The sequence below is a fragment of the Hyperoodon ampullatus genome (genome assembly GCF_949752795.1).
Source record: "Hyperoodon ampullatus genome assembly, chromosome: 10".
In the NCBI taxonomy this organism is placed as follows: domain Eukaryota; kingdom Metazoa; phylum Chordata; class Mammalia; order Artiodactyla; family Ziphiidae; genus Hyperoodon; species Hyperoodon ampullatus.
Genome location: NC_136923.1, coordinates 77,536,371 through 77,560,659, shown reverse-complemented (window position 1 = coordinate 77,560,659; position 24,289 = coordinate 77,536,371). Strand labels below are relative to the sequence as shown.

Sequence of the window (24,289 nt, the reverse complement as noted above, 5' to 3'; positions counted from 1 at the left end):
ATGAGAGTTCCTACGCTTGGGCTCTTCTCCTTCTTCATGATCACCGAGGGCTGGAATGGCTTCCTGGGGGTGAGTTTGTGTACATCCTGTTTTCTTCTCTACCACTTCCCCTCTGTCCTTCTGGCACTTTGAGTGTCTGTCACTATCTAGGCAACTGCAATGACAAAATTTCATAGACTTGGCATCAGAAGTGGTGGGTTCTTGTCTCAACGTTACCAGCATTAGCTGTGTGGCCTTGGGTGAGTCATTTCATCTCTTGGAGCTTAGATGACCTGACTGCAAAAACCAGGATCTTGGACTAAGCCATACTGGAGATCTTTTCTAACTCAGCGCATCCTCTCCTATGGCCTCTTTGATGGAGAAAAAGCATATAGATCGACATTAGCAGTCCTTGGCCTCTTTCCTACCTATACTCACTTTCTTTTTTTTTCCCAATAACCTTTTTTTTAATTGAAGTAATAATTTACATATTTTAGTTTAGTTTACATAGTTAATTTACAATGTTGTGTTAGCTTCAGGTATACAGCAAAGTGATTCAGTTGTACATATATATATGTATACATATACATATTCTTTTTCAGATTCCTTTCCATTATAGGTTATTATAAGACTTTGAGTATAGTTCCCTGTGCTATACAGTAGGTCCTTGTTCTTTACCTGTTTTATACATAGTAGTGTGTATCTGTTAATCCCAAACTCCTAATTTATACCTCCCCCCCGCCCCTGTCCCCTCTGGTGACCATAAGTCTGTTCTCTAAGTCTGTGAGTCTGTCTCTGTTTTGTAAGTAAGTTTGTTTGTATCATTGTTTTAGGTTCCCCATATAAGTGATATCATATGATATTTGTCCTTCTCTTTCTGACACACTTCCCTTAGTATGATAATCTCTAGGTCCATCCATGTTGCTGCAAATGGCATTATTTCATTCTTTTATATGCCTGAGTAATACTCCACATCTATGCCACGTCTTCTTTATCCATTCATCTGTCAATGGACACTTAGGTAGTTTCCATGTCTTGGCTATTGTAAATAGTGCTGCTGTGAACATTGGGGTGTATGTATCTTTTCAGATTAGAGTTTTCTCTGGATATATGCCCAGGAGTGGGATTGCAGGATCATATGGCAACACTATTTTTAGTTTTTTTAAGGAACCTCCATACTGCTCTCCATAGTGGCTGCACCAATTTACATTCCCACCAACAGTGTAGGAGGGTTCCTTTTTCTCCACACTCTACTCACTTTCTTGATGCTTTCATCTGGGGTCATGGTTTTAATGTTCTCTGCATGCCAATGACTCCAAAATCTGTGTCTCCTTCTCACACCTGTCCCCCGAACGCCACACTCACCTATCTACTACCTACTTGGTATCTCCAGTCGGGTGCCAATATCCCCTCAACTTAGTATGTCCAAAATTAAACTCTCATTTTTTTCTCACCAAACCTGCTTCTCCGCAAGTGGTATCACTGTCTCTCCAGCTGCTTAGGCAGAAAACTTACTGTTACGCTTGACACTTCTCATAATCCATGTCTAAACCATTAGATCTTTTTTTCTGGTTTTCTCTTTAAAATATATCCAGACTCCAAACACTTCTCACCAACTCCATGGCTACCATCCTGATCCACACCTTCATCATCTCTCGCCTATATTACTTCGATAGCTCCTGAAACGCTCTCATTGCTTCGGTGCTTGTCTATTCCCAACACGGCCGCAGGACTGAGCCTCCTAACAAGTGGAGCAGAACACATCTTTCCTCTGTTCAGAACTCTCCAGCGGGCTCCCATCCCACTCAAGCAAAAGCTAAGCCCTTGCCACAGCCCAGCAGGAGCTCCAGGATCTGCCTCCCCAGAGATGCTCTCTGACGTCACTTCCTGCCCCGCCTCCCCGACTCCACCTAGCTACTCTGGCCTTCACGTGCCAGGCATTTTCTTATCCCAGGGCCTTTGCACCTGTTCTTCCCTCCTCCTGGGAAGTTCTTTCTCAGGGATCCTCGCTCTCCTGCTTCCTTCAGGTTTGTGCTCAGAAGGTGCCTCAGCGATGTCCTTTTCTGCCCCCCTCCCCCACCATCCCTGGCTTGCGTTTTAGATCCATGATTCCAGTTTATCTGGGAAATCCAACAAGGCCTTACGAAATACAATATGACCAAGTCTCGCTGTAATTCTTCTTTCTTTTTTTTTTTTCCTCTTAACAGAGTGAGGATGGCATCAAAACAAAGCAAGAACTCATTCTGAATAAGAAAAAGCCTCTAGGTGAGACTCCCTCAGATAGCACGGTACAGCACACACTGGAGCCCCGAGAGCAGGGCTCAAATCCCAGGAGTGCTTCTGATGGGTTTTATGATCCGTGGCGCATCGTTTAAAACCTCAAATCTGTAAAACGATAATTATAGTAATTCCTTGTGAGGATGAAATAATATAATAAAGGCATAGTATCCTGTCCCATAACCAGCCAGTAGCTGCTCCAGACTCTTCCTTTCCTTCTTCATCTTGATCCCAATAATGTAATGAATGGCACAGACTTCAGTCTAGGAATGAGTTGTGGTCTGAAATTTGATTTGCGGGTCTGATGTTTCAAGCCTGGGTCAGTCCTCAAAAGCCTTTTTACGGTGCCATGAATCTGCCATCCAACAATGTGCTAATAGGGCCATAAACCTTACCACATTGTAGCAAAGCTACAATTCTTTGGGAAAATGAAACCAGAACTTCAACTTGGAATGCCATGGAAAGGTAAAAGCACAAGTACACATTGAACTGTTACCAGTGCCAGGCACTATTCTAAGTGTGTTCGATGAATTAAATCCTCACAGAGATCCTCTGAGTTAGGTACAATCGCCATCTTTATTTTACAGATAGTGAAACTGACAAGGCCGGTGGGTAGGTGGGGCAGGATTCAACGCCCAGTCAGGCTGGCTCCAGGACCAGAGCCATTAATCTTTCCCCCCTTCCCCACCTATTACCTGCTTGGGCCACGGGAGTGGATATCCCCTTAGCTTATATCCCTTGGAGTAATTCCCAAGGTCGGGACAGAGTTTCCGGCCTTAAGGAGATGCGAGGAAGGGTGACAACTACAGCAGGCAGGGGTCTCCTGTAAATGTCCTGGGACATGGCGCAGCTTCTGGATTTCCTTCTGAGAAGCCTAGGGATTGATGCAGCTGCTTTTCTTCCCTATAAATCTCCCAGCTCCCCCGGACCCTTAAGAAATGGACAGTCTCATAGAAGCTCCCCATCTCACCTGTGCCTGTAGAAAGCATGGTCCCGTCCTGAGAGATCTAAGGGATTCTAAGAGGTTTCACTGCCAATGATAACAAAATGAGACCCAGGAAAAAAGGATGTTCACCTTTTGCCTCTTTTTCTCTGAGGCCCTTCACATTCTTAACCTGGGGTCCACAGAGGACCTTGGGAGGACCTTGAGACCCCATGGAACTTCATACAGAGTTTCATGTGAATGTGCCTAAGTGAATTCTGGGTGGGATTTCTCTTCTCTCCCAGCCCAAAACACCTAATGGTCTCTTCTTAGGGAAACAAAAGGTACTGCTCAGAAACGATAAGGTGGAGGTAAGGGTGCATCAAGGCTCAAGTAAGGTTTGGTTTGGTTTTACTCGTGCATTTCATCTCAGTATCAAACTCAGCGAATTAGTGGAACATTTGTACAGGAGAAGGAAGGGCTCTTTGGAGAGGAAAGAGGGGACTGGGGGTTTTATATCAGAGATACGTCCAGGAGACCAGAGCTGGGGGAGGAGGAGGGGAGAGTGACCAGGACTTTCTCACCTCTTCTCCCTTCAGTCTTGACCCTGAAACTTGACTCTGGATGTGACCTGAGAAGTATGTAAAGTCAGGAGGGCGATGCTTGGGTGGATCAGAGAGCGCAGAGCAGCTGGCCTGGCAGAAGTCAGAGGAGAGAGGTGTCTTAGGCACCTGTGGACCATCTGATGCTTTGCTCGAGATGCTCATTTTTAGTCCATGTCTGGATGAATGGAAGTGACCAAGCCATGTCCGTGACCCTCAGGCTGAACCTGACAAGTGCTCTGAGGTCACTTGCTCTGCAGTATCTCCCTCCCAGCCTGAGAAAAGAAGCCTTTGACTGTCTCTCTTTCTCTCTAGGTCCAATCCAGGAATACGAGCTGCTGATTCAGGTAGCCTATCGAGATTCCAAGGAGAAAAGAGACGTGAAGAACTTTCTGAAGCTTTTGGAGCCTTACCCTTTTTTTTTACCTGGGTCGGTGAAGATTATCAGAGCAAAGGCCACCACGTGTGAGTCAGTCTCTGGTAACTGGGAGTGGAAATGGGGAAGGTGGTGTGTGAGTCAGGAGAGGTTAGGTTATGCTGGGGAATCAATCATCGCCCCAATATCTGTGGCTGAAAAGAATAAATGCTTGTAAAAAATATCTGGCCAACAACACTAATGACCACCACAATGGGGTTAGGAGAAGTTAAATGATTTATCTAAAGCAAGGGTTCTCAGAGTGTGGTACCCAGACCGATAGTAGCAGCAGCATCAGGGAACTTAAAAGAAATGCAGATCCCTGGCTCCATTCCAGACTTCCTGAATCATAAACTTTGGGATGAGACCCCTCCCCAAAGAGTCTGATGCATGATCACGTTTGAGAACCATTTACTGCACACCATTGTGCATATTTTCACAACCGTATGTGGTGATTTTGCCCCCCTTTTTTTTTTTTGTGGTCTACTGAAAAGGAAAGGTTTCTTAGTGAGAGTTTTAGGTCCAATACAAGCATACAGGATTGCTTAATAAAATTTTTCATCATGGCTCTCACCATAAAGGTCTCTCTACCTTTGCCATATTGCTAACAGGGACTTTGGGGGAGTGATGCTAGGTGGATGGGAGCCTCCGATAAGACAGTGGACAAATACCATCTGGAACCCTTTAAATAACTCTCATATTTAACTCTCGACATATCCTCTTCTGCTTCTTTCTCCATGTAAGTGGTACCGACTGGGCACACATCCTTCTTTTAGATGCTAGCCCCAGACATTTGATTGTTATGTTAGCTGGGTTTCTGATCCAATCTCAGTATCTATTGAGTGGGACGTTTCCTTAACCTTAAACATACTTGTTTCCATCTTGTTTTCATCCTTATAGCTTTTGGAGAGAAATATCTCTAGCTTTTGGTTCAGATTCTATATCAGAACCAAAGGTGAGAACTCAGCCATAGCCAATTTATTAACCAGGTCCCGTGAGACCAAGCTCTGTTTCTTGTGCAGACTGTGGCATCCAGAACAGGGTCCTGCGCTGTGCCTGTGACAACGGCTACTCCTGGTTTTCTCCCTCGTGCCTTGATCCCCAGAAATGCTACCTTCACACGGAGGGATCTCTCCAGAGCTGTGATTGTCATCTCAACAACCTCACCCAGAGTGTCCATTTCTGTGAGAGAACAAGTAAGTGTGTAAGGATACCAAGAGGGGAGCTGGGGCCCCTCCTACCTCCACATGTGACAGAGAGAGAAGGACCACTTGGTCTGTGCCCCAGTGTTTCTCTCTGCCTCCCAGAGAAGAGCCAGTGTTTACAGGGAGTTGGAAGGGCAATGATGACGTACCCTGCTAGGCTTGGCTGGACACAGCGAGAGCTTCGTAAGTGCAGAAAATTCAGAAACGCGAGCTGATGTTTGGGCGCCAGTTCAACCTGGAGGTACATCCAGCTCACCTCGACAATTCTACAATTCTTCTGAGACTTAGGGAGATTCCCTGAAATTCCAAGTAGGGGAACAGCTTGAGTAAATAACGTTTTTCTTCCCACCTTCTGTTTACTTCTTTGGCCAACATCAATTTCCAGAAAATAAAAATTTAGAGGTGTGCAAGCAGGGATGGTTACCTAGTGATTATATTGAAAGAAATTCTGTAAATTGCCAACAAATACGTGTGTTGAATGAATTGCCAAAACCAAACAAAAGTTGAAAGTCTAGTTTAGGAACCAGTGGACGCTGAGGGAGCTACTGCTGACTTAGGTTGATGTTCAGTGGATGATGGGGTGAGCCAGATGACGTGGGCTCCAACAGCTTGAAGGACTTTAAGAAACATCCCCAAAGACTAGTCCAGTTATCTTGAAGCTCCAGATTTTGGTAGAGTGGAGCAAAGAGTGAAGGAGGACCTGAAATAGCCCAGCTTTCCTGGGTCTCCCTGGGTCCCTTTTCCAGAACCACATAAGGTAACACTTATTTGTTTATTTATTTTAAAAATTTGATTGAAGTATAGTTGATTTACAATGTTGTGTTTAATTTCTGCTGTACAGAAAAGTGACTCAGTTTTATATACATCTATCTATCTATCTATACTTTTTCATATTCTTTTCCATTATGGGTTATCAAAGGATATTGAATACAGTTCCCTGTGCTATGCAGTAGGACCTGTTGATTATCCATCCTGTATATAATAGTTTGCATCTACTAATCCCAGACTCCTAATCCTTCCCGCCTCAAGTAACACGTACTTATTAAACACCATCTTTATACCCAGATCTGGGGCAAATTCTGGGAGGTCACCATGATCAATTAGCAAGCTACTTGGGGAGGCCAGGCTGTTAACACATGAAAGAAGACAATGTGATCTCTTCAACAAATTTTGATGAAAGCCTACACTTTGAAAAGTGGTCCAAGTCTGATCCATCTTTGGGGGATACAAAGATGGATCAGACAGGGATTACACTGACAAGGAGCTTCCCAAAGCAGAGTGGGGACAGACATACATGAGGTGTGTTCACAGATGGATGTGTAGGTGAAGAGGCTGGAAGGGAGGTATGGATAAAGTACTGTAAGAATTTAAAGGAGAGGAAGACTCTTTTCATCTGGGGCCCAGGGAAGGTCTTGCTAAAGAGGTGCATTTAACTAAGTCCTGAATGAAAGATACACAGGACTTGTCCATCCAGAGGTGGGGAATAACCTGTCCCAGAGGAGAAAAGCACCAGTGATGGGTTAGCAAGGGGTAAGTTGGAGTTAGCAAGTAGTGATTTTTTTTTTTTAATTTTTAAATAGGGACAACGTTTATGCTCAGGGCCTAGACTGGGATAAGTGACTGCCTTTTATAACCACATGTGAGTGGCTACTCATTTACCTGCTTATAAGGCCATCTTGATGATCGCACTTTCCCATTATGTTCCAAATTCACAAAAGAAAATTCTGGTTTTATTGATGCTTCCTATATTACCTTAGGTGAACATTCATCATAAAAAGAAATTGACAAAAAAAAGAAGAAAAAAAGGATTTGAAGTACCACTGTCAAATAGATGGGCTGAATTAGACTTCTGTAATTTTAAGCTATAATATATCAAGTGAGTAATTGTTATCTCTGTAAATTTCTTTTTATTTTCCATAGAGGTTTGGGGTACTTTCAAGATTAATGAAACATTTACAAAAGACCTTTTGGATTCATCTTCTGCTATATACTCCAAATATACCACAGGAATTGAAAGTCAAGTAAGCACCTTCTACTTATTACAAAAGAAATCGTTGCCTCAACGTAAGTTCAGATGTTTCCAATTCAACATATTTATTTAACACATATTCTTAATTATTCATTTTCAATGAGTTATTACATAGCAGTTAATCACTCTGCCCACAAGTGATCTACTTTGAACATTTTCTTCCCAGGAGCGTTAAGCAATTGACTTCTTCCCATTTCTTTAGTGTTTAGTTTTGCTCATTTGTTAGGGTAATATTAAACCAAGCCATCTTGATTATTTTCTTTTTTCTTTTTTTTTTTTAAGTACTAAGGATCTTTATTCTCAGGTCTAATATTGAATCTGTGGCTGCAGATAATGTCACTATTTTGAGAATAAAAGTTCCCATTATCTTCATTCTTTGTAAGTCTTCAGCCGCAAAGTTACACATTATTCTCATAACAAGATAAGTGAATCAAGCCTTCTTGATTATTTTCTGATTTTTATTTGTCAAAAGAAAGTTTTCATGATCTAAGCTCAATTGTTAACATTTGGGATTTGTTCCTTAAAGAGGGTTACTGACCAAAATTTTGGACTTCATAATGAAGTCACATAAAACTACCTCTACCTAGGGTGGTGGTTTAGATGTGGTTCTAACTGAAGACATGCACAAACACTTCACAGGTAGATTCAGTTTAAGCATCTATTGAAATCAATGGCTTATTTAGGGGAAGAAGAAAATAGATTTTGGATGAATTTATTACATTATCTGGCACCCGACCCATCCTCTAGCCTAAGCAGTTGGTTCTACATTCTTTATTAGCAACCTCAAAATTAAATTATATGTGTGTGCGCAGGCGTGTGTGCGTACATTCTCTGCTATCATTTTAAATGTATTTCTATAACATGCAACTACCTCTCGCCTTACCTCTTTCCTTTTCTTGGTGCTTCCGTTGGTTATTTATTGTCTGCGACCATTTTTTGCTGAAATGTCTTGCTTGTGTGGGGACAAAGATCAACATATTGCTCTTTGCTCTCTTTGTAAAGCTTAAAGAAGCATACAGAAGTATCCGAGGTTTTGAGTCAGTTCAAGTCACCCAATTTCGGTAAGTAATACAATGGTCTTAGAAAGGCATCCCTGGAATCATGCACCCGTCCTGTAGGATGCCTCATGCTGTTTCCAAGTGACCTTGACAGAAAATAAGTCAACTGCTTTTTTTTTTTTTTTTTTGCGGTACGCGGGCCTCTCACTGCTGTGGCCTCTCCCGTTGCGGAGCACAGGCTCCGGACGCGCAGGCTCAGCGGCCATGGCTCACGGGCCCAGCCGCTCAGCGGCGTGCGAGACCCTCCCAGACCGGGGCATGAACCCGCGTGCCCTGCACCGGCAGGTGGACCCTCAACCACTGCGCCACCAGGGAAGCCCAGTCAACTGCTTTTTGAAGTAGGATTCTTACTAAAACTGGATAAAAGTCTGTGGTGCTTTAAAAAATCTTAAGAAGAAAGCCTATATTCTCATTTAAATGTCTTTGCGAATATAAATATTAAATGGCATTCTCGAAGCTATGGATCAGAAACTAGAATTGGAAACCCGCATGGCTTGGAAGGAAGCAGGAGGACGTGGTGTGCATGCATGGGAAGGGGCGAGTGGTGGTGACAAAGGTTGTGGGTTGCGGAGGGATGGGTTTTCTCCTTCCATTAACACAGAGGGTGTGATGTTGTATAACTGGGGGCCAGAAGGGGCTCCTTGGGTAGAATATTATATTTTTGTGTAGATATCATGGATGCACCATAGTTCAAAGCCCAGTAGTCATTGTCTACAGCAAATAAAAAGATATTTAGTAAATTAGCCTTTTGTTTATACTTTAATTCAAAAGTTATTTGGTTAGTTACCCGTGTGTGTATTGATTACCAGCTATTTATAGTCTGCTTGATAGAGGAAGTGACTTAGAGGTCAGAGAACTTAACTTCTTATATACTTTTTTCACAGCTAAAGAATAGCTAAAGGAAATTTTCAGTAACTTTTGCTATAAATATACTGTCCTGGACATTATCCTTTAAGCCCTCTCATGTACTTATAAAAAGGTTCACATGTATAATATTCTTTAAAATTCAGTGCTAGGAAAAACACTGCTTCTTTTTTCTTATATCAAGGTCTATATAATTAATCTAACTTCTGTTTTTGACTTTGCTGTCATTGAATTCATAGACAGCATTGAAACTCAATCAACAGTTTTGTATTCAATATTCACATGTTTCTTTTCCTTGGTCCTGGTTTTCTATTTATATTTCTAATTTATATCCCATCATATATATATATATATATATATATCTTACAAACTGTCTCCAATAATTTGTAGACAAAATCACAGTAAAAGTAGACATAAGTCTATAAAATAAAACTATTTTGGTTTTACTCTTTACATACATGATCTAAAGTAAATCTTAGTCTCTCACAGTCTCAATTTATTTATCTGTCAAACAGGACTGTTAATACCTGTGGAATTTGATTTAACCTCATTACATAAAATGAAATAATAGAAAAACACTTTTCAAAGACTATAGAAGGGCCATATCAATGAGAAGACATTGTGATCATCACAGCATAAAAGGGTATTTGGGTTTATTTATTGTGAGTTCAATGTAGTTCAATGTTAGTTCAATGTAGTGATTAAGAATTTGAGCTTTAGAGAGCCAGAGGTTCATATCCATCAATTAATCATTAATGACTTGACTCAACTTCTTTAAGACTCAGTTCTCTTATCTATAAAATGAGAATAACCCTAACCCTAACCCTCATGGAGTTGCAGGATTAAATTAATCCATGTTATCCCACTTGCTTTCATAACTTCAAAAACCATCTGTATACAGATGGGTTCTAAATTTATTACTTGACCTCAGCCTCTCCCCTAAACTCTGGACTCCAATATCCAATGCCTATTAACATCTCCAGGTGATTTTCTAGTAGGCATGTCAAATGTAACATGTCCAAAATGGGAGTCCTCCAACTCCCCCCCGTCATAAGCTTTCATCTCCTTCTCCCACTGCCTTCCCCATCTCATTTCCAGAGATGCTGTTCTTCTAATTGCACAGACCCAAATCTTAGAGGTATCCTGTCTTAATTTATTTTACAATAAATTATACTTAATTATTGAAGTATAATTTACATACAGTGATATGCTCAAAACTTAATTGTACAGCTTTATTAGCTTTGACAAATACTAATACACGCCACCTCCTATCAAGACAGACCATTTCCATTATCCCCAAAGTTCCCTTGTGCCCCTTTCCAGCCAATCTCCATGCACATTCCTACCTCCCTACCAGAAATAACCACTGATCTTATTTCTTTCACCACAGGCTGGTTTTGTTTATGCTAGAACTTTACCTAAATGGAATCATCTACTGTATAGTTTTGTGTGTGTGCCTGGCTTCTTTCACTCAGCCTAAGGCCTTTGAGACTCATCCTTGGCTTTTTGAGTATCAGTGACTCCTTCCTTTTTATTGCCCAGTAATAGTCTGTTGTATGAATATACTACAATTTGTTTTTCAATTCCTTGGGGTCGTTCTTGCCTGGTTTCTTTCTCCCACACCCAAAATCTGCTCCCTTAGCAAGTCTTCTGGCTCTGTCTTCAAATACAACCTGAAACTGACCAGTTCACTTTCTCCCCCCACACACTGCTACTCAATCAGTTCAGGGCACCACCCTCTCCTTCCTAACTAGTTTTCCTGCTTCTCTGCTTCCTGCCTTCACCTATTTTCTACAGCAGCCAGAGTGATGATCTTAAATTATAAATCTGATCATGCCATGCCTTTTCAAAAAGAATAAAACCTTTTAATAAAAGATGAAATTCAGACTCAAATTCACACTGCTCCATCTGGCTCCTGGGTACCTCTCGAGGGTCATCTCCTATCCATCTCTCACCTGCTCATTGAATTTTAGTCATGTTAGCCTTGAAGTTTGTCAGACTCACAGGCATTTTCTTGCCTCCAGCCCTTCTCAGGTGCTGGCCATGCTGTACCAATTCTCTTTGCATCACTGGCTGTTTCTTTTCATCCTTCAGGTCTCAGCTTCAAAGTTCCTCTGCACAGAGAAGTCTTTCCTGACCAGTCTTATTTAAAGTGGGCCTCACATCTACTTGATATATATATTTTTTAAGATCTACATGAAGAAACCTTTATTTTATTTTAAAAGTTTTATTGGTGTGTTGTTGATTTACAACGTTGTCTTAGTTTCAGGTGTACAGGAAAGTGAATCAGTTATACATATACATATATCCACCCTTTTTTAGATTCTTTCCCCATATAGGCCATTATAAAGTATTAGGTAGAGTTCCCTGTGCTGTACAGTAGGTCCTTATTAGTTATCTATTTTATATATAGGAGTGTGTATATGTCCATCCCAATCTCCCAATTTCTCCCTCCCCCCACCTTACCCTCTGGTAACCATAAGTTTGTTTTCTACATCTGTAACTCTATCCCTGAACTTGTCTCTCATAACACTTAACAAAATTTGGAATTTTATATATATATATATATATATATATATATATATATATATATATAGTATTTGGTGGTTATTTGTTTCTTATTTGCCTTGCCTTCTCCACTGGCACATAAGCTCCAAGAAGGCAAAGACCAAATCTGTTTGATCTATTCCCACGGACCCAATGCCATCCCCACACAGAATAAGCCTTGAGTGACGGAATGAATGAATCTCATTTTTCTTTCCACGTCATCATTGTAGAAATGGAAGCATCATTGCTGGGTATGAAGTTGTTGGTTCCAGCAACACATCTGAACTGCTGTCAGGCATTGGGCAGGCGGCTAAGAAGGCTAAGACAGGCCTGCATCAGCTTTTTCCACTAGAAGACAACTCTTTCAGAGTGTTCGGAAAAGGTAACACTGGATTCCTGTCCTCTGTAGGGAAGTAGATTAGGGGAGCCTAATTAGTAGATTGTATTATATTTTGGAGATGTTCCTGACACAGAATTGTTCTAAGACTGAATTTTAGTAGAAACAAGTAGCTGTTTCTCCTCCCAACCAGGATGAAACTCACTTTCAGCTCACTATTTCAGGCTCTTGCGCGTGGGTCAGCTGAGCTCCAATTCTTAGTGTAAACATCACACAAGACTGATTCACTGCAGGCACTGATGGAAATGATTCAGCAATAGTTTCCTGGTATACATGCTGGAAGAGCCCTGGGGCTGATGAAATTCCTAAATCATAATCCAAGGGACCCAGGAAAGAAAGCATTTTTTCCAGGTCATTCACATACACCCAGACACACAAACACACACAGATATACATAGACATACACACCCTACTTCTTTTCCTCAGATGTTTAAAAAATTCTTTACATTCAGTTTTAAACCTCTCTTACCAAGATTTGTGCCCCTTTCAACATTTATTCAACAAATATTTACTAGGTATCCAAAGTGATTAGGCACTTAAGACACAGCAGCGGGGAAAAGAAACAAAATTCATAGCCCTTGTGGTTCTTCCTTTCAAGGCTTCCTCTTCGCAGTCCCCACGTGGTAAGAATATATTATGAAGGGCCAGTTGCAAGAGGAACTAGTGGCTGATCACCATGTGAGAAGCCTTTAAAGGGGCACAAAGTAGGACATGTCATCCCCAAATGGCAACTGCCTATCTTTTAACCCTATCATGACTGCTTTGTCCCATAGTGTCTTGAAGATTTTCTGGTTTTCTAGCATTCTCTTAAAGAGTGAAAATATTTCCTGGGAAGGATCACACCCTGTCTTATTTTCACCGAATAGTTAACTATTTGATAGCCCGTTAAATTCAGATTGTTGGCATAGATCAGACACCTGGAGGGAAAGGCGGCCAGCCTTGGGGAGGGTAGCACATCGGGAAAGAGGAAAAGGGGCTGATGGCGTGAAGCTGGGCATCAAAGACAAACTTCTTCTACTCCTGAGTTTTGCCTGGGTTTTGTCTGAAAACATGACTTAAAAAGTACTGCTTTATAGTTTATAGAGAGTGTCAAAATATTGAGACATTTTTCTTCTTTGTTGCCATTCTTTTCCAGCCCAGTGTAACAGCATATTCTTTGGATTTGGGTCTAAGAATGATGAGTATACTCTTCCCTGTAGCAGCGGCTACTCTGGAAGCATCACGGCCAGGTGCCAACCCTCTGGGTGGCATGTCCTCAGGGAGACGTGTGTGCTCTCTGAGCTGGAAGAACTGAAGAAGGTAAAAAAAGCATTTCCACCTTGAAGATTTGCCCTGGTTTTGAGTTTCACAGTGGGTATCTCCCAGTGAGCATGGCTCATGGTGGAAGGTAAAATGTATCCATTTGTCTCATTGGTCAGAAGTCAGTGACATCAGACCCTGGGAAACCCAGGGAGTGTAGGCGTGAGTCGTGAGTCTAGGTAGCAGCCGAGAACCTCAGAAACGTAAGATTGGGTGGTTTTGGGGGGAGGGTGCTGCAGAGGTGTGAATCGATGCTGAAGAGAGCTGAAGATGGCAGAACAGCAAGTAAGCTGGCCTCTGAAAGACTGGGAATCAAAGATCCAAGTGAAGGTATCAGTCAGAAGCTATAACCTTAGTACATTTGTCAGAAAGCGGGGCAGGGACTGAGTCAGCCATATAGAATGATAGAACTCCAGTGGCTCTCCAGGGCCACGTGCCTCACCAACTTCCTTCTGTAGATCAGAAAAGGGGAGACTGAGGGGCTAGTGGCCCCTCTGGTCGCAGTAGTGTTGAACTAGAAACGTGGTCCCTTGATTTCCAGTCCAGTGCTATGACCTCCACATGATGCTCTCTTAGGAAGTTTCAAGTACTTAAGACGTAGTAGATAGAAAGAAGATGGAAGCAAACGGTGAGGAGTTAAAACTCAAGTCATGGAAGACGAACTCCAAGACCAGTTCACAGACACTGTCCTGCAAATAGTTCATAGTGAGGAGAACTTCAGTCCCAGCCAGAGACCCTGCTTTGGAAGCAGAGAACCCCACGATATTCACCAAGGGACTGTGGAAGGTTTACGGCTCTCTTTCTGGACCTCAGTTTTCTCATCTGTAAACTGGGGAGGGAGATTGGAGCAGATGTCTTCTGAGGTTTACCCTTGTTCTTGCCTTCTTTGGCCCAGTTTCTGGACATGAATCGTAGCTGGGACTAGGTCACCCCAGGGTGTGAGGACAGTCAGATCCCAGGCACCCTAGGCAGAAAACAGCTCTGTCAGCTGAGAAGAATAAAAAAGGAAAACAGGGGGGATCTGGGATCCTGGGTTGATGTACTTTCAACAAAGGGAATATCCCTCTCGGCTGCCTTCCAAATTAGCTCAGTGTCCTGGAAGCAGATGGGAGCCTCAAGGAAGAAGTAAAACCCCAAATCCAGTGACCAAGTGTAACAAAATCTCCCTGTATGTCCCTCTAAATCCTCTCTAGGGATTTCTCAGCATAGTATAATGGATATAACATAGGATTTAGTGCCAAGTAGACCCTACCTTTCCACTTCCTAGCTGGGTACTGTTTGGAAAGTCACTGAATCTCACTGAACATCAGGTTCTGTATCATCAGGGTAACAATTTATATAAAAGTGCTTCTTAGTGAATCTCTTCAAGTTTCAGTTTCCTTAATCATAAAATGAAAATGATCATGGTACCTCCTTTAAAGGGTAGTATAAAGATGAAATCAGTGAATCCCCAGTAAAACATTTAGCACACTGTATGGAAAATAAAAAACACTGAATGACAACCATTATATTGTTGTTATTATTGTTATATGATTATCCTATGTTATAATGCACCATACAAATTCTGGTTATTCGTGGCCATGAAATCTGATTTAAGTCTGATGAAGCACAAGCATTTCATTGTTTTCTAGAACATAACCATTTCTATTCCTAGAATTTCAGTGTGATGGCCAGCAACGCCACTGAGGCAACCGTGTCTTCTTTGGTGCAGAATCTTTCAGTGGTCACTCAGCAAAACCTATCAACCACAGCCGGGAATCTGGCTTCTGTGGTGTCAATTCTGGGCAATATCTCATCCCTGTCCCTAGGACGACACTTCAATGTGTCCAGTTCGACAATGGAGGTAAGGTCTGCCTGAGCTTGAATGGCTCACTTTAAATGCTCAATCTTGCAGGAGGAATGGCAAAAGCCCCAGTTGATGGGGTGCCATTGAAAAGGACCAAAGAGCCATGTAACGGTCTTGACGTGAGCTTCACTGCTTCCTCAGCAGTGTATAAGCAACCTCTGGGATCAATTATGTGAGTTCAATGTGAGAGGGAGCTGCCTCCAGGCAGACTGCCTGGACAGCATCTGGCTGAGGGGAAGGCGTGAGCCTCTGCTCTGAATGACGCTGAATGACACAGGTGCCAAGTTTTTAATATTTAATATTGAGTCGGCAGTTGTTCCTTCCCGTGGCCATAACTCTGACTTTAGTATATCATATTTAATATATTTTAAGAACTCCATTTTTTTGACTGGGGAATTCATGATTTAGTTTGGATATTTAAAAATTAACTTTAAAAATTACTCAAATGAGACATGCTCACTATAAGATATGCAAATAAACAAAAAGAAAAATAAGTGATATGTAATCTTGTCACCCTAGAATAGCCACTGCTTACATTTTACGTGTCACCTCCGTGCCTAGAAAATTGACAAAGGACACATAGCAGGTACTCAATAAATATTTGTTAAATAAATATCCTTCCAAACACTTTGGATGTGTGCATTTTATATGTTAAAGCATATAATATTTTACAAAATTGGGTTATATAATGTATATGTTACATAATCCCACAATCCTGCTTAACTATATAAGGTGAACATAACATCAGAGATGACATTAAGTGTGAATAAGTTAAACCCCCTGAATCAAAGATGCTCAGATTTGTTTTGTTTTTTAGAGTCTGGCTATGCATTGTTTACAAGAGACTAACTAAAACAAGATGACACAAAAAGGCTAAAAATAAAATGAAGGACAAAAACAGAGCAGCAAACACAAACAAAAAGAAGGCAGAGGTTGCTGGGGCAATAGGAGAAGCTCACTGTGGGATTCGGGCCAGAAGCCACAGAGGGCTCAGTTAGGGTAAGACTCAGCCAGAGGGATAGACGCCCGCAGCAGATGCCTGGGAACCAGACCCGTAAGAGTGAGTGAGGGTCCTGGGTGAGAAAACGCTGCCTTCCAGGTATGTTTGGAAAAGGAACCTGGTTTTTGTTGTTGCTATTGTTTTTGTTTGTTTGTTTGGCCTTACTGCTTGAGGGATGTTAGTTCCCCAACCAGGGATGGATCCTGGGCCCTCAGCAGTGAAAGCACAGAATCCTAACCACTGAATTGCCAGGGAATTCCTTTAAAATGAATCTCAAACTGAGACTGACCCTTAAAACCCACAACAATTCAATGCTTCCTTGTTGCATGTCCAGTGTCTAAGGATTTTTGCTATATATTCTCCTCTATTAAAGAAAAGTCATAAATACAAATGAATTAAAACTTGAACATTCATGACATGAATTTAGAACTTCTAATATTAGCAGAAAAACATGATATGGGAAAGAAATTGCAAGTAACGTTTCACTCTTGGACCCTCAGCCTGAGGAGTCACGCAGTCCCGTTTGGCATCTCAGAAGGAAGAAAATGCACACTCTGCAGCACCCATTGCAGGATTCTCCTCCTCTATGCCAAAGCCCCAACCGGAGTATGAATACCCAGGGGTGATCACCCTGGAACTGACATGATTCTGCTGACCCTCATTTCTTTCTTTCTTTTTTTTTTTTGCGGTACACGGGCCTCTCACTGTTGTGGCCTCTCCCGTTGCGGAGCACAGGCTCCGGACTCGCAGGCTCAGCGGCCATGGCTCAACGACCCAGCCGCTCCACGACATGTGGGATCTTCCCGGACCGGGGCACGAACCCGTGTCCCCTGCATCGTCAGGCAGACTCTCAACCACTGCGCCACCAGGGAAGCCCTGACCCTCATTTCTTAACCCAATGCTTCCACTGCGTGGAGCACCAGAGCTGAATTTCATTGCTGAGTTTTAATGTGGTCCTCAGCTGAGCCAATTCTCTGGGCAATTTTCCTGAGCTTAAGACTAATGACTATCCACCCGTAGTCCTCTGACCTGTTTACTCAAAATCCAACCTGACTTTCACCCTTGTATTTCAGAATGTCATCAGTATATCTGACCACATCCTTAATTCTGCCTCGGTAACCAACTGGACAGTGTTACTTCAGAAAGAAAAGAATGCTGGATCCCAGTTACTAGAGTCACTGGAAAATATCAGCGTTCTAGTCCCTTCGACAGCTCTGCCTCTGGAATTTTCTCGAGAATTCATTGACTGGAAAGGGATTCCAGCATCCTCAGATCAAAGCAATTTGGGTTATAACTATCAGGCTGAAATGTTCCCCCAAAACCCCTCCATTCCCATCAGAGGCCATGCATTAATTAGGTCAGACCAATTCCGGGAACCCCTTCCAGAAACTATCATCAGCATGACCTCCTTGACCCTGGGGAACATTCTACCTGTTACCAAAGATGGAAATGCTCAGGTCAATGGGCCCGTGATATCCATAGTTATCGCAAACTATTCCATCAATGAAATTTTCCTAACTTTTTCCAAGATAGAATCAAATCTGAGCCAGCCTCATTGTATGTTTTGGGATTTCAACCATTTGCAGTGGAACGATAATGGCTGCCACCTAGTGAATGAAACTCCAGACTCTGTGACGTGCCGCTGTACTCACCTGACCTCCTTCTCCATGCTGATGTCACCCTCTGTCCCCCCTCCCATCATCCCCGTTGTGAAATGGATCACCTTTGCGGGACTGGGGGTCTCCATCGGAAGTCTCATCTTATACCTGACCATCGAAGCTCTGTTTTGGAAGCAGGTCAACAAAAGCCAAACCTCACACACGCGTCACATTTGCATGGTGAACATAGCCCTGTGCCTCCTGATCGCAGACATCTGGTTTATTGTCGCTGCCTCCGTGGACACCACGGCAAACCCTTCTGGAGTCTGCACAGCTGCAGTGTTCTTTACACACTTTTTCTACCTCTCCTTGTTCTTTTGGATGCTTACGCTCAGCTTGCTGCTGGCTTATCGGGTTATCCTCGTGTTCCACCACATGGCCACGCCTTTGTTGGTGGCTGTCGGGTTCTGCCTGGGCTACGGGTGTCCTCTCATTATATCCATCATCACCATTGCGGTCACACAACCCAGCAATGTCTATGAAAGGAAAGATGTGTGTTGGCTTAACTGGTCCGATGGGAGCAAACCTCTCTTGGCCTTTGCGGGTCCTGCCCTGACTATTGTGGCTGTGAATTTGGTGGTGGTCCTGTTAGTTCTCACGAAGCTCTGGAGGCCCGCTGTTGGAGAAAGGCTGACTCAGGAGAGCAAGGCCACTGTCGTCCGTATAGGGAGGAGCCTTCTCGTTCTGACCCCCCTGCTAGGGCTCACCTGGGGGTTTGGCATAGGAACAATGGTTGACAGCCAGAATCTGGCCTGGCATGTTATTTTCGCATCACTCAATGCATCTCAGGTAAGAGCGATGAGAACAACCTATTACATCATTGGGTAATTGGAATAATTGTAGAGAAGTGAGGATGGGAAGACCACTCTGGGGGCGATCTCATTTCCCTGCCTCTAGCAGGACTATTATAACCCAAATTGCCTGGCAACAGTGAATAGAAAAAAATAAAATAATAAAAGATCCAGTCTTCCCAACAGTTATTCTCATACTGAAGCAGAATATTAGGCTTCTTCAGTAATCCATTCCGGGGTTTTAAATCTGTTAGAGTTCACGTAGTTAATTCTCATCTCTCTTGCCGTTGACCCAGTCCTCTGTCTTGTGCTGATGTCTGTTAAAGCACACAGGGAAAGGGAAATAAATCCAGAGTGCTTTTTGAGTCTGAATGGTGCAAGGGAAGTCCCTAACGTGCCATAAAGCAGGGCCTGGCCAATTGTAGGCAGCACTGTCTTTGTAAATAAAGTTTTATTGGAACACAGCCATGCCCATTCATCTACATAGGGTCTGTGGCTGTCTTCCTTGCACAGGCAGAACTGAGCAGTTGTAAGAGACTGGATGACCTGCAAAACCTGAAATATTTACTCTCTGGCTCTTTACAGAAAAACTTTGCCGAACTCTGCTGCCAAGGCTGGGTTTTACATGCCATGATCAGAGAGTGTTCAGAGAGTAGGTGGGCAAAGCAATCCTTAGGTTTTGGTGAATCTGGAAGAGAGCGTTCAGTCCTGGTTCAAGAAATATTTACTGGTTCTCCTCTGGACAATGACTCAGGGTAGTGGTGGTTAAATGTTTGAGCTCTGGAGTTAAATAGCTCTGGGCTCAAATATGTCATGCTATCCAACTGTGTGACTGCTAACAAATTATTTAATTTCTCTATACCTTAATTCTCTCATTTGGTACACAGGGATAATATTATTACCTGTATCTTAGAGTAAATGTGAAGAGTAAATGAGATCATTTAGCACTTAGTGCAGTGCCTGGCACAGAGTAAGTGCTCAGTAAGTATCTCCTGAATCCAGTTGGTTCTCCACCTACTGCAACAAACCAGGGTACATTTAGGTGGTGGCACAGAGGGCAGTCATGGAGAGCACACACCTAATGGTGACAGGTTTAGGGAACTTCTGTCCAGGGCCCTTGGTGACATGCTGTCTGAACAGACACCAATTGAGGGTCCTCTGCCTGGGAGGAGAATTTCAAGGTCCAAGAAAGACTCTGCCAAGGGTTACAGAAGGGCTGGATGGACCTGATGGAAAGGATGCTGATATAGTCAACTTCCTCTACTTGGCCTTGGGATCGGACTTCAGTGACTGCTGACATCATAGACGCTTAGTTAACGTTTGTTTAATGCCTAAAGAAAGACTAAGACATAGAAGCAAATGGAAGTTCTTTGTTTTGGGTTTAGGATGACACAAAGGGGAAAATGATGCTCCATGTGTGTTTCAGACTTTATTCATGCAATAATTTAATTATATGTTCAACCAAAAAAAATGTTTGCATACTTTGTGTTAATCCAGGCATCGTGGAGTTTACACAGTATCCTTACCTTCAAGGACCCACAGTCAACAGGGGGACAGACAAGGAAATAATTTCAATGTTGGGGGATATAATAGAATAGTAATACATAAAAATGCTTTCTTTACTGGAAAAGGAAAAGATAATACATGTGCCTTATTCCTTTTTTTAAGGGCTTTTTCATCTTATGTTTTGGAATGCTCTTGGATAGTAAGGTATGTGTATTCATTTCTCTCTTTCTCCTTTAACCCAGGCATCTAGTCCCTCCCCTTCAGTTCTAGGGCCCTTATTCATATATAAGAAGTTAGACCATGGGTACCTGCATAATAAAATTCTATAATTTCACAAAAGGCAGGTTCAGTCAGGAGACAAAGAAACTAAACGCTCATTGCTGATAATAGAGCTGTAGAGAACTAACTACAACATATAATGTGAACATTGTAGAAAAAAAGGGGAAACTTGTTTTTACTTTTAAATTATGATTTGGCATAATTAACCAGCAGAAAAACTTTCCTTAGGGGTGAATTCCTTTTTGCTCCTTTACTTAATTTATTCATTCACTTAGAATATGCTGAAAGGCCTATCTATTTGTATGTTTCTAGAATTTTATATAGTAAATATTACATAGCCTCTAACATTAAATAGAATTCCTAATGAAGGATGACCAATGTAAGTAAATGATAATAGAAAAAACCTTAAGCTTCTTTCATTATTTTTCCAAGCTTTGAGCAATTCTGCAGAGAGAGGTAAAGACAATAAGCTAAAAAATGTAGCCTCTGTTTTAATAAGAAGATATGGATATTTTATAATTATCATAATTGTTGCACATGCCTCCAAACCCCTGTTTACAAAGAAGCAATTTGCCTCCTTCTTGATTGGACTAAATAATTCTGTTGTTGGCACCATTCACTTGATGAGGACACTCTCCACTTCAAAGACAAACTTCGATTTAGCCACTATTGCCAATTACTAATGTCTAGAATCTGAATTATTATGTTTTTTGGTACTGTCGCTCTTTGTTTCATTCTAGATTTGTTTACAGGTAAAGAAAAGAAATAAAAGAAAAGCAATCCTTTCATCAGATCCACATGCTTAAAGTCTATTAAATGTTTCTGGGAAATACTACTACTAAATAACAATTACACTCTGCAGTTTTGTTCTTGATTTGCCTCTGTATGATTGCCTATGTGTAGTTCCTCACTATTTCTTTTTTGCCCTGTAGCTGCAACAGCTGCTACTCAACAAGTTGTCTCCTTTAAGCTTTTGGAACCAAGCATCAAAGGTAATCATCTCCTGCAGTGGTGGAGGCAATTCGTGGAGTTCCAGTTTTGCACTTTTATACACAGTCCCACGGCAAGCCCACTTTTGTGTAAACCCCTTGAGTTTCTGTCATGTTATATTCCTGGTATCTGGCATGATGTCCAGCACATGGTCAATACTCATTAAAGAGCTGTTGAATGAATGAGTGAATGAGTGAATGGATGAATGAATGCGAAGGTGTGGAAAGCTTCAAGGATGCTCAGGCATGGGGTTCTGTGGTGCTCTTGTGAGCAAATACATTTCAACAGTGTTGTTTGTTATAGTCTGACTTGTCTCCCAATATCTAGAGTCAATAGGGTCCTTTTCTCTGCCTGCCTGTCTAGATCTCCTGCAGACCCCTTTTCCTTCTCCAGAAAATCAGAGGGGGAAGTCTTCATTAACTTCTAATATATAAAAGGATCTTTATGAATTTTCTCTTATGCTGGTGTACCTGACTTTGTCCCTTGCAATTTTAGCTCTTCAGTCTACAAACTGACAAGTTTGTATGGAAACAAAGGATTCTTGTTTTCATTCTTTGCCACAAAAGTGCAATCCATGTAAGGAACAGTATAGTTAGGATCAAAAGTACTTGCCTCTCGGTTTTGTATTTTTGACGTTAACTCAGACTTTTGTCTTTTAGCAAGACACAGAGGGCCTTTCAGAAAGGGTTCTAAAGCAGAAATTTCTGTGTGTGATAAAAATCAGCCAATTTAAGTGCATGAAAAACTACATGGATATTTAGAGATTTTTAACAAGGGATAATATAACGTTTTGAAATAAAAAAAACAGTGAGGAAATTAGCCTCTGGCATTTTTATAAAATAATTTTCCTGGGTCTGCATTTCATAGGAGACGGCTGTGGGTTAGGAAGCTGTGACCCCAGGAGCTGGCAGACCTGCCCTGTATTTCTGACTCAGTAACCAATTGGCTGTGTGACCTCAGGAAAGTCACTTAGTACCTTTTGGTTTCAATGTTCTCAAGATGTAAAAATTAAGTGTTAGACTAGTTACTCAAAGCAGAAGTTCTAATATTCTGTGATTTTGATTTTATGTCTTGAAGAACTAAAATCCCTTGAACCAGAAAATGTGAAACTAATGAATCATGCTCTACTCTTAAGAAAAGGAGGGAGTTAACAGCATGTGTGACTGCATTAAAGTCGAACCTTAGTTGGTAAAGCAAGACAGGACACTCCCCACCCTACAAAGCAGGAAGTCAGAGTTTTTCTTATTGGAAGGGCAAAGAGAGAAAAACACTGAAAAGTAAAATACACCAAAACCAAAAGTAAAGATGCCTGACAGTGGTTTATCTCCCTGTTTTTAATGTAAATTGTTGACCCTTTTCAGAAGGCAGCAGTGGTCAGTGAGGGCTTTGCATCTTCTGGATTTGTACCCCTTCTCCAGTTTCACTTTCAAATTAGGTGACAAAAATGAGATTTTGTTTTCTGGGTAGGTGGCTCATTTGCTTTAAAGTAAATGCACATTTGGCAGAAGAAAAAAATGAGTATCTGTAATTTCTGAGGGAGTTTGAATGAAAAAGCAGGCACCTAGAAGAATACTTTGAACGCCTAAATGACTTGGTTTTCTTTTGTGCAGCAAAACTCATCAGATTCATCTGTCAAACCCAGATTCAAAAAGACTTTCAACCCATTCCAACACAAAGGTGAGTTACAACAAACCAAAGGTTCTAAGGGGTAGGAAGAAAGAGCATGAATCCATCATGGGCAACTCACTTTAGAGTCCAATCAAAATTCTTTGAATTTCAGATAAAGTTCAAGTGTCGGAACTTGAAAAAGCATATTTCCCTCCCCAAATGCTCCATGTGCTCATCCAGAAGCTTTGGGTCCTGTTATCACTGCCACCAACCAGCCTGAGGGCTTTTAATAAATCTCTTTATCTTTTTGGACCTTTGTTCCTCATCAGTAAAAAGAAAAACTAAGAGATCACTAAGTTTCTTTCCAGCAGTAACATTCAGTGATCTCAAACCAATCTCATTCCCCAACGTCTGAAAATACGGTGCTTCTCTTCTCAAATGAGAGATGTCTGACGAATGTAAGCTTCTATGGCATTAATAAAATGCTGTACACCCTAACCTCTTCCTAACACTGTCCAGAATTGTAAGGAATTGCATAGGCTTATTTTTATTTTGGTCTTATGCTTGATTCCAACATAATAGCAATAATTCTTATCCTCTTTTTCCTCTTTTAGGCATTTATGTACTTTCTTATACTGGAGAGTCCTCAAATGACATCATGCTAACTCAGTTTTCATCAACTGAATAAGGCCGGGAACCCTAAAATCAAGGAAAATTTTTTGGAGCAAATTGACATTAGAGCTCAGTGTCAGTGAAGAAATCATGCTCAATATTCAATGAATTTTTCTGATTTTGGAGTCTGAGAATATAATAAGGAACTCTCAGCAGTTTCATGACAGCCATCTTTATTTTCAGTTAAATGGAGAGATTTACTTCCATGGGCTTTGATTCAAAGGAATTGCTTCATAAATGTAGAAGATTAGGTTTTTGTCGGAAATTATGTCAGTTGTACTAGCCCCTCACTGCCACAAACTATGGTTTCCTTTTCCATAAAATAGCATTATTCATGTGACATTT

At 41.7% G+C, this 24,289-nt stretch overlaps 1 protein-coding gene across 1 annotated transcript; it reads left to right on the top strand.

Moving 5' to 3' along the window:
• On the top strand, positions 1 to 23,960 carry ADGRF1 (adhesion G protein-coupled receptor F1; the record flags this gene model as incomplete). Its single annotated transcript, XM_079712458.1, has 14 exons — positions 1 to 69; positions 2,187 to 2,244; positions 4,096 to 4,245; positions 5,218 to 5,391; positions 7,321 to 7,421; positions 8,432 to 8,490; positions 12,129 to 12,280; positions 13,431 to 13,594; positions 15,249 to 15,437; positions 17,514 to 18,887; positions 20,558 to 20,599; positions 21,607 to 21,666; positions 23,275 to 23,341; positions 23,887 to 23,960. 14 exons carry the CDS (start codon positions 1 to 3, stop codon positions 23,958 to 23,960), a joined length of 2,733 nt encoding a protein of 910 aa, XP_079568584.1.
• Between the last annotated feature and the right edge of the window lie 329 nt (positions 23,961 to 24,289).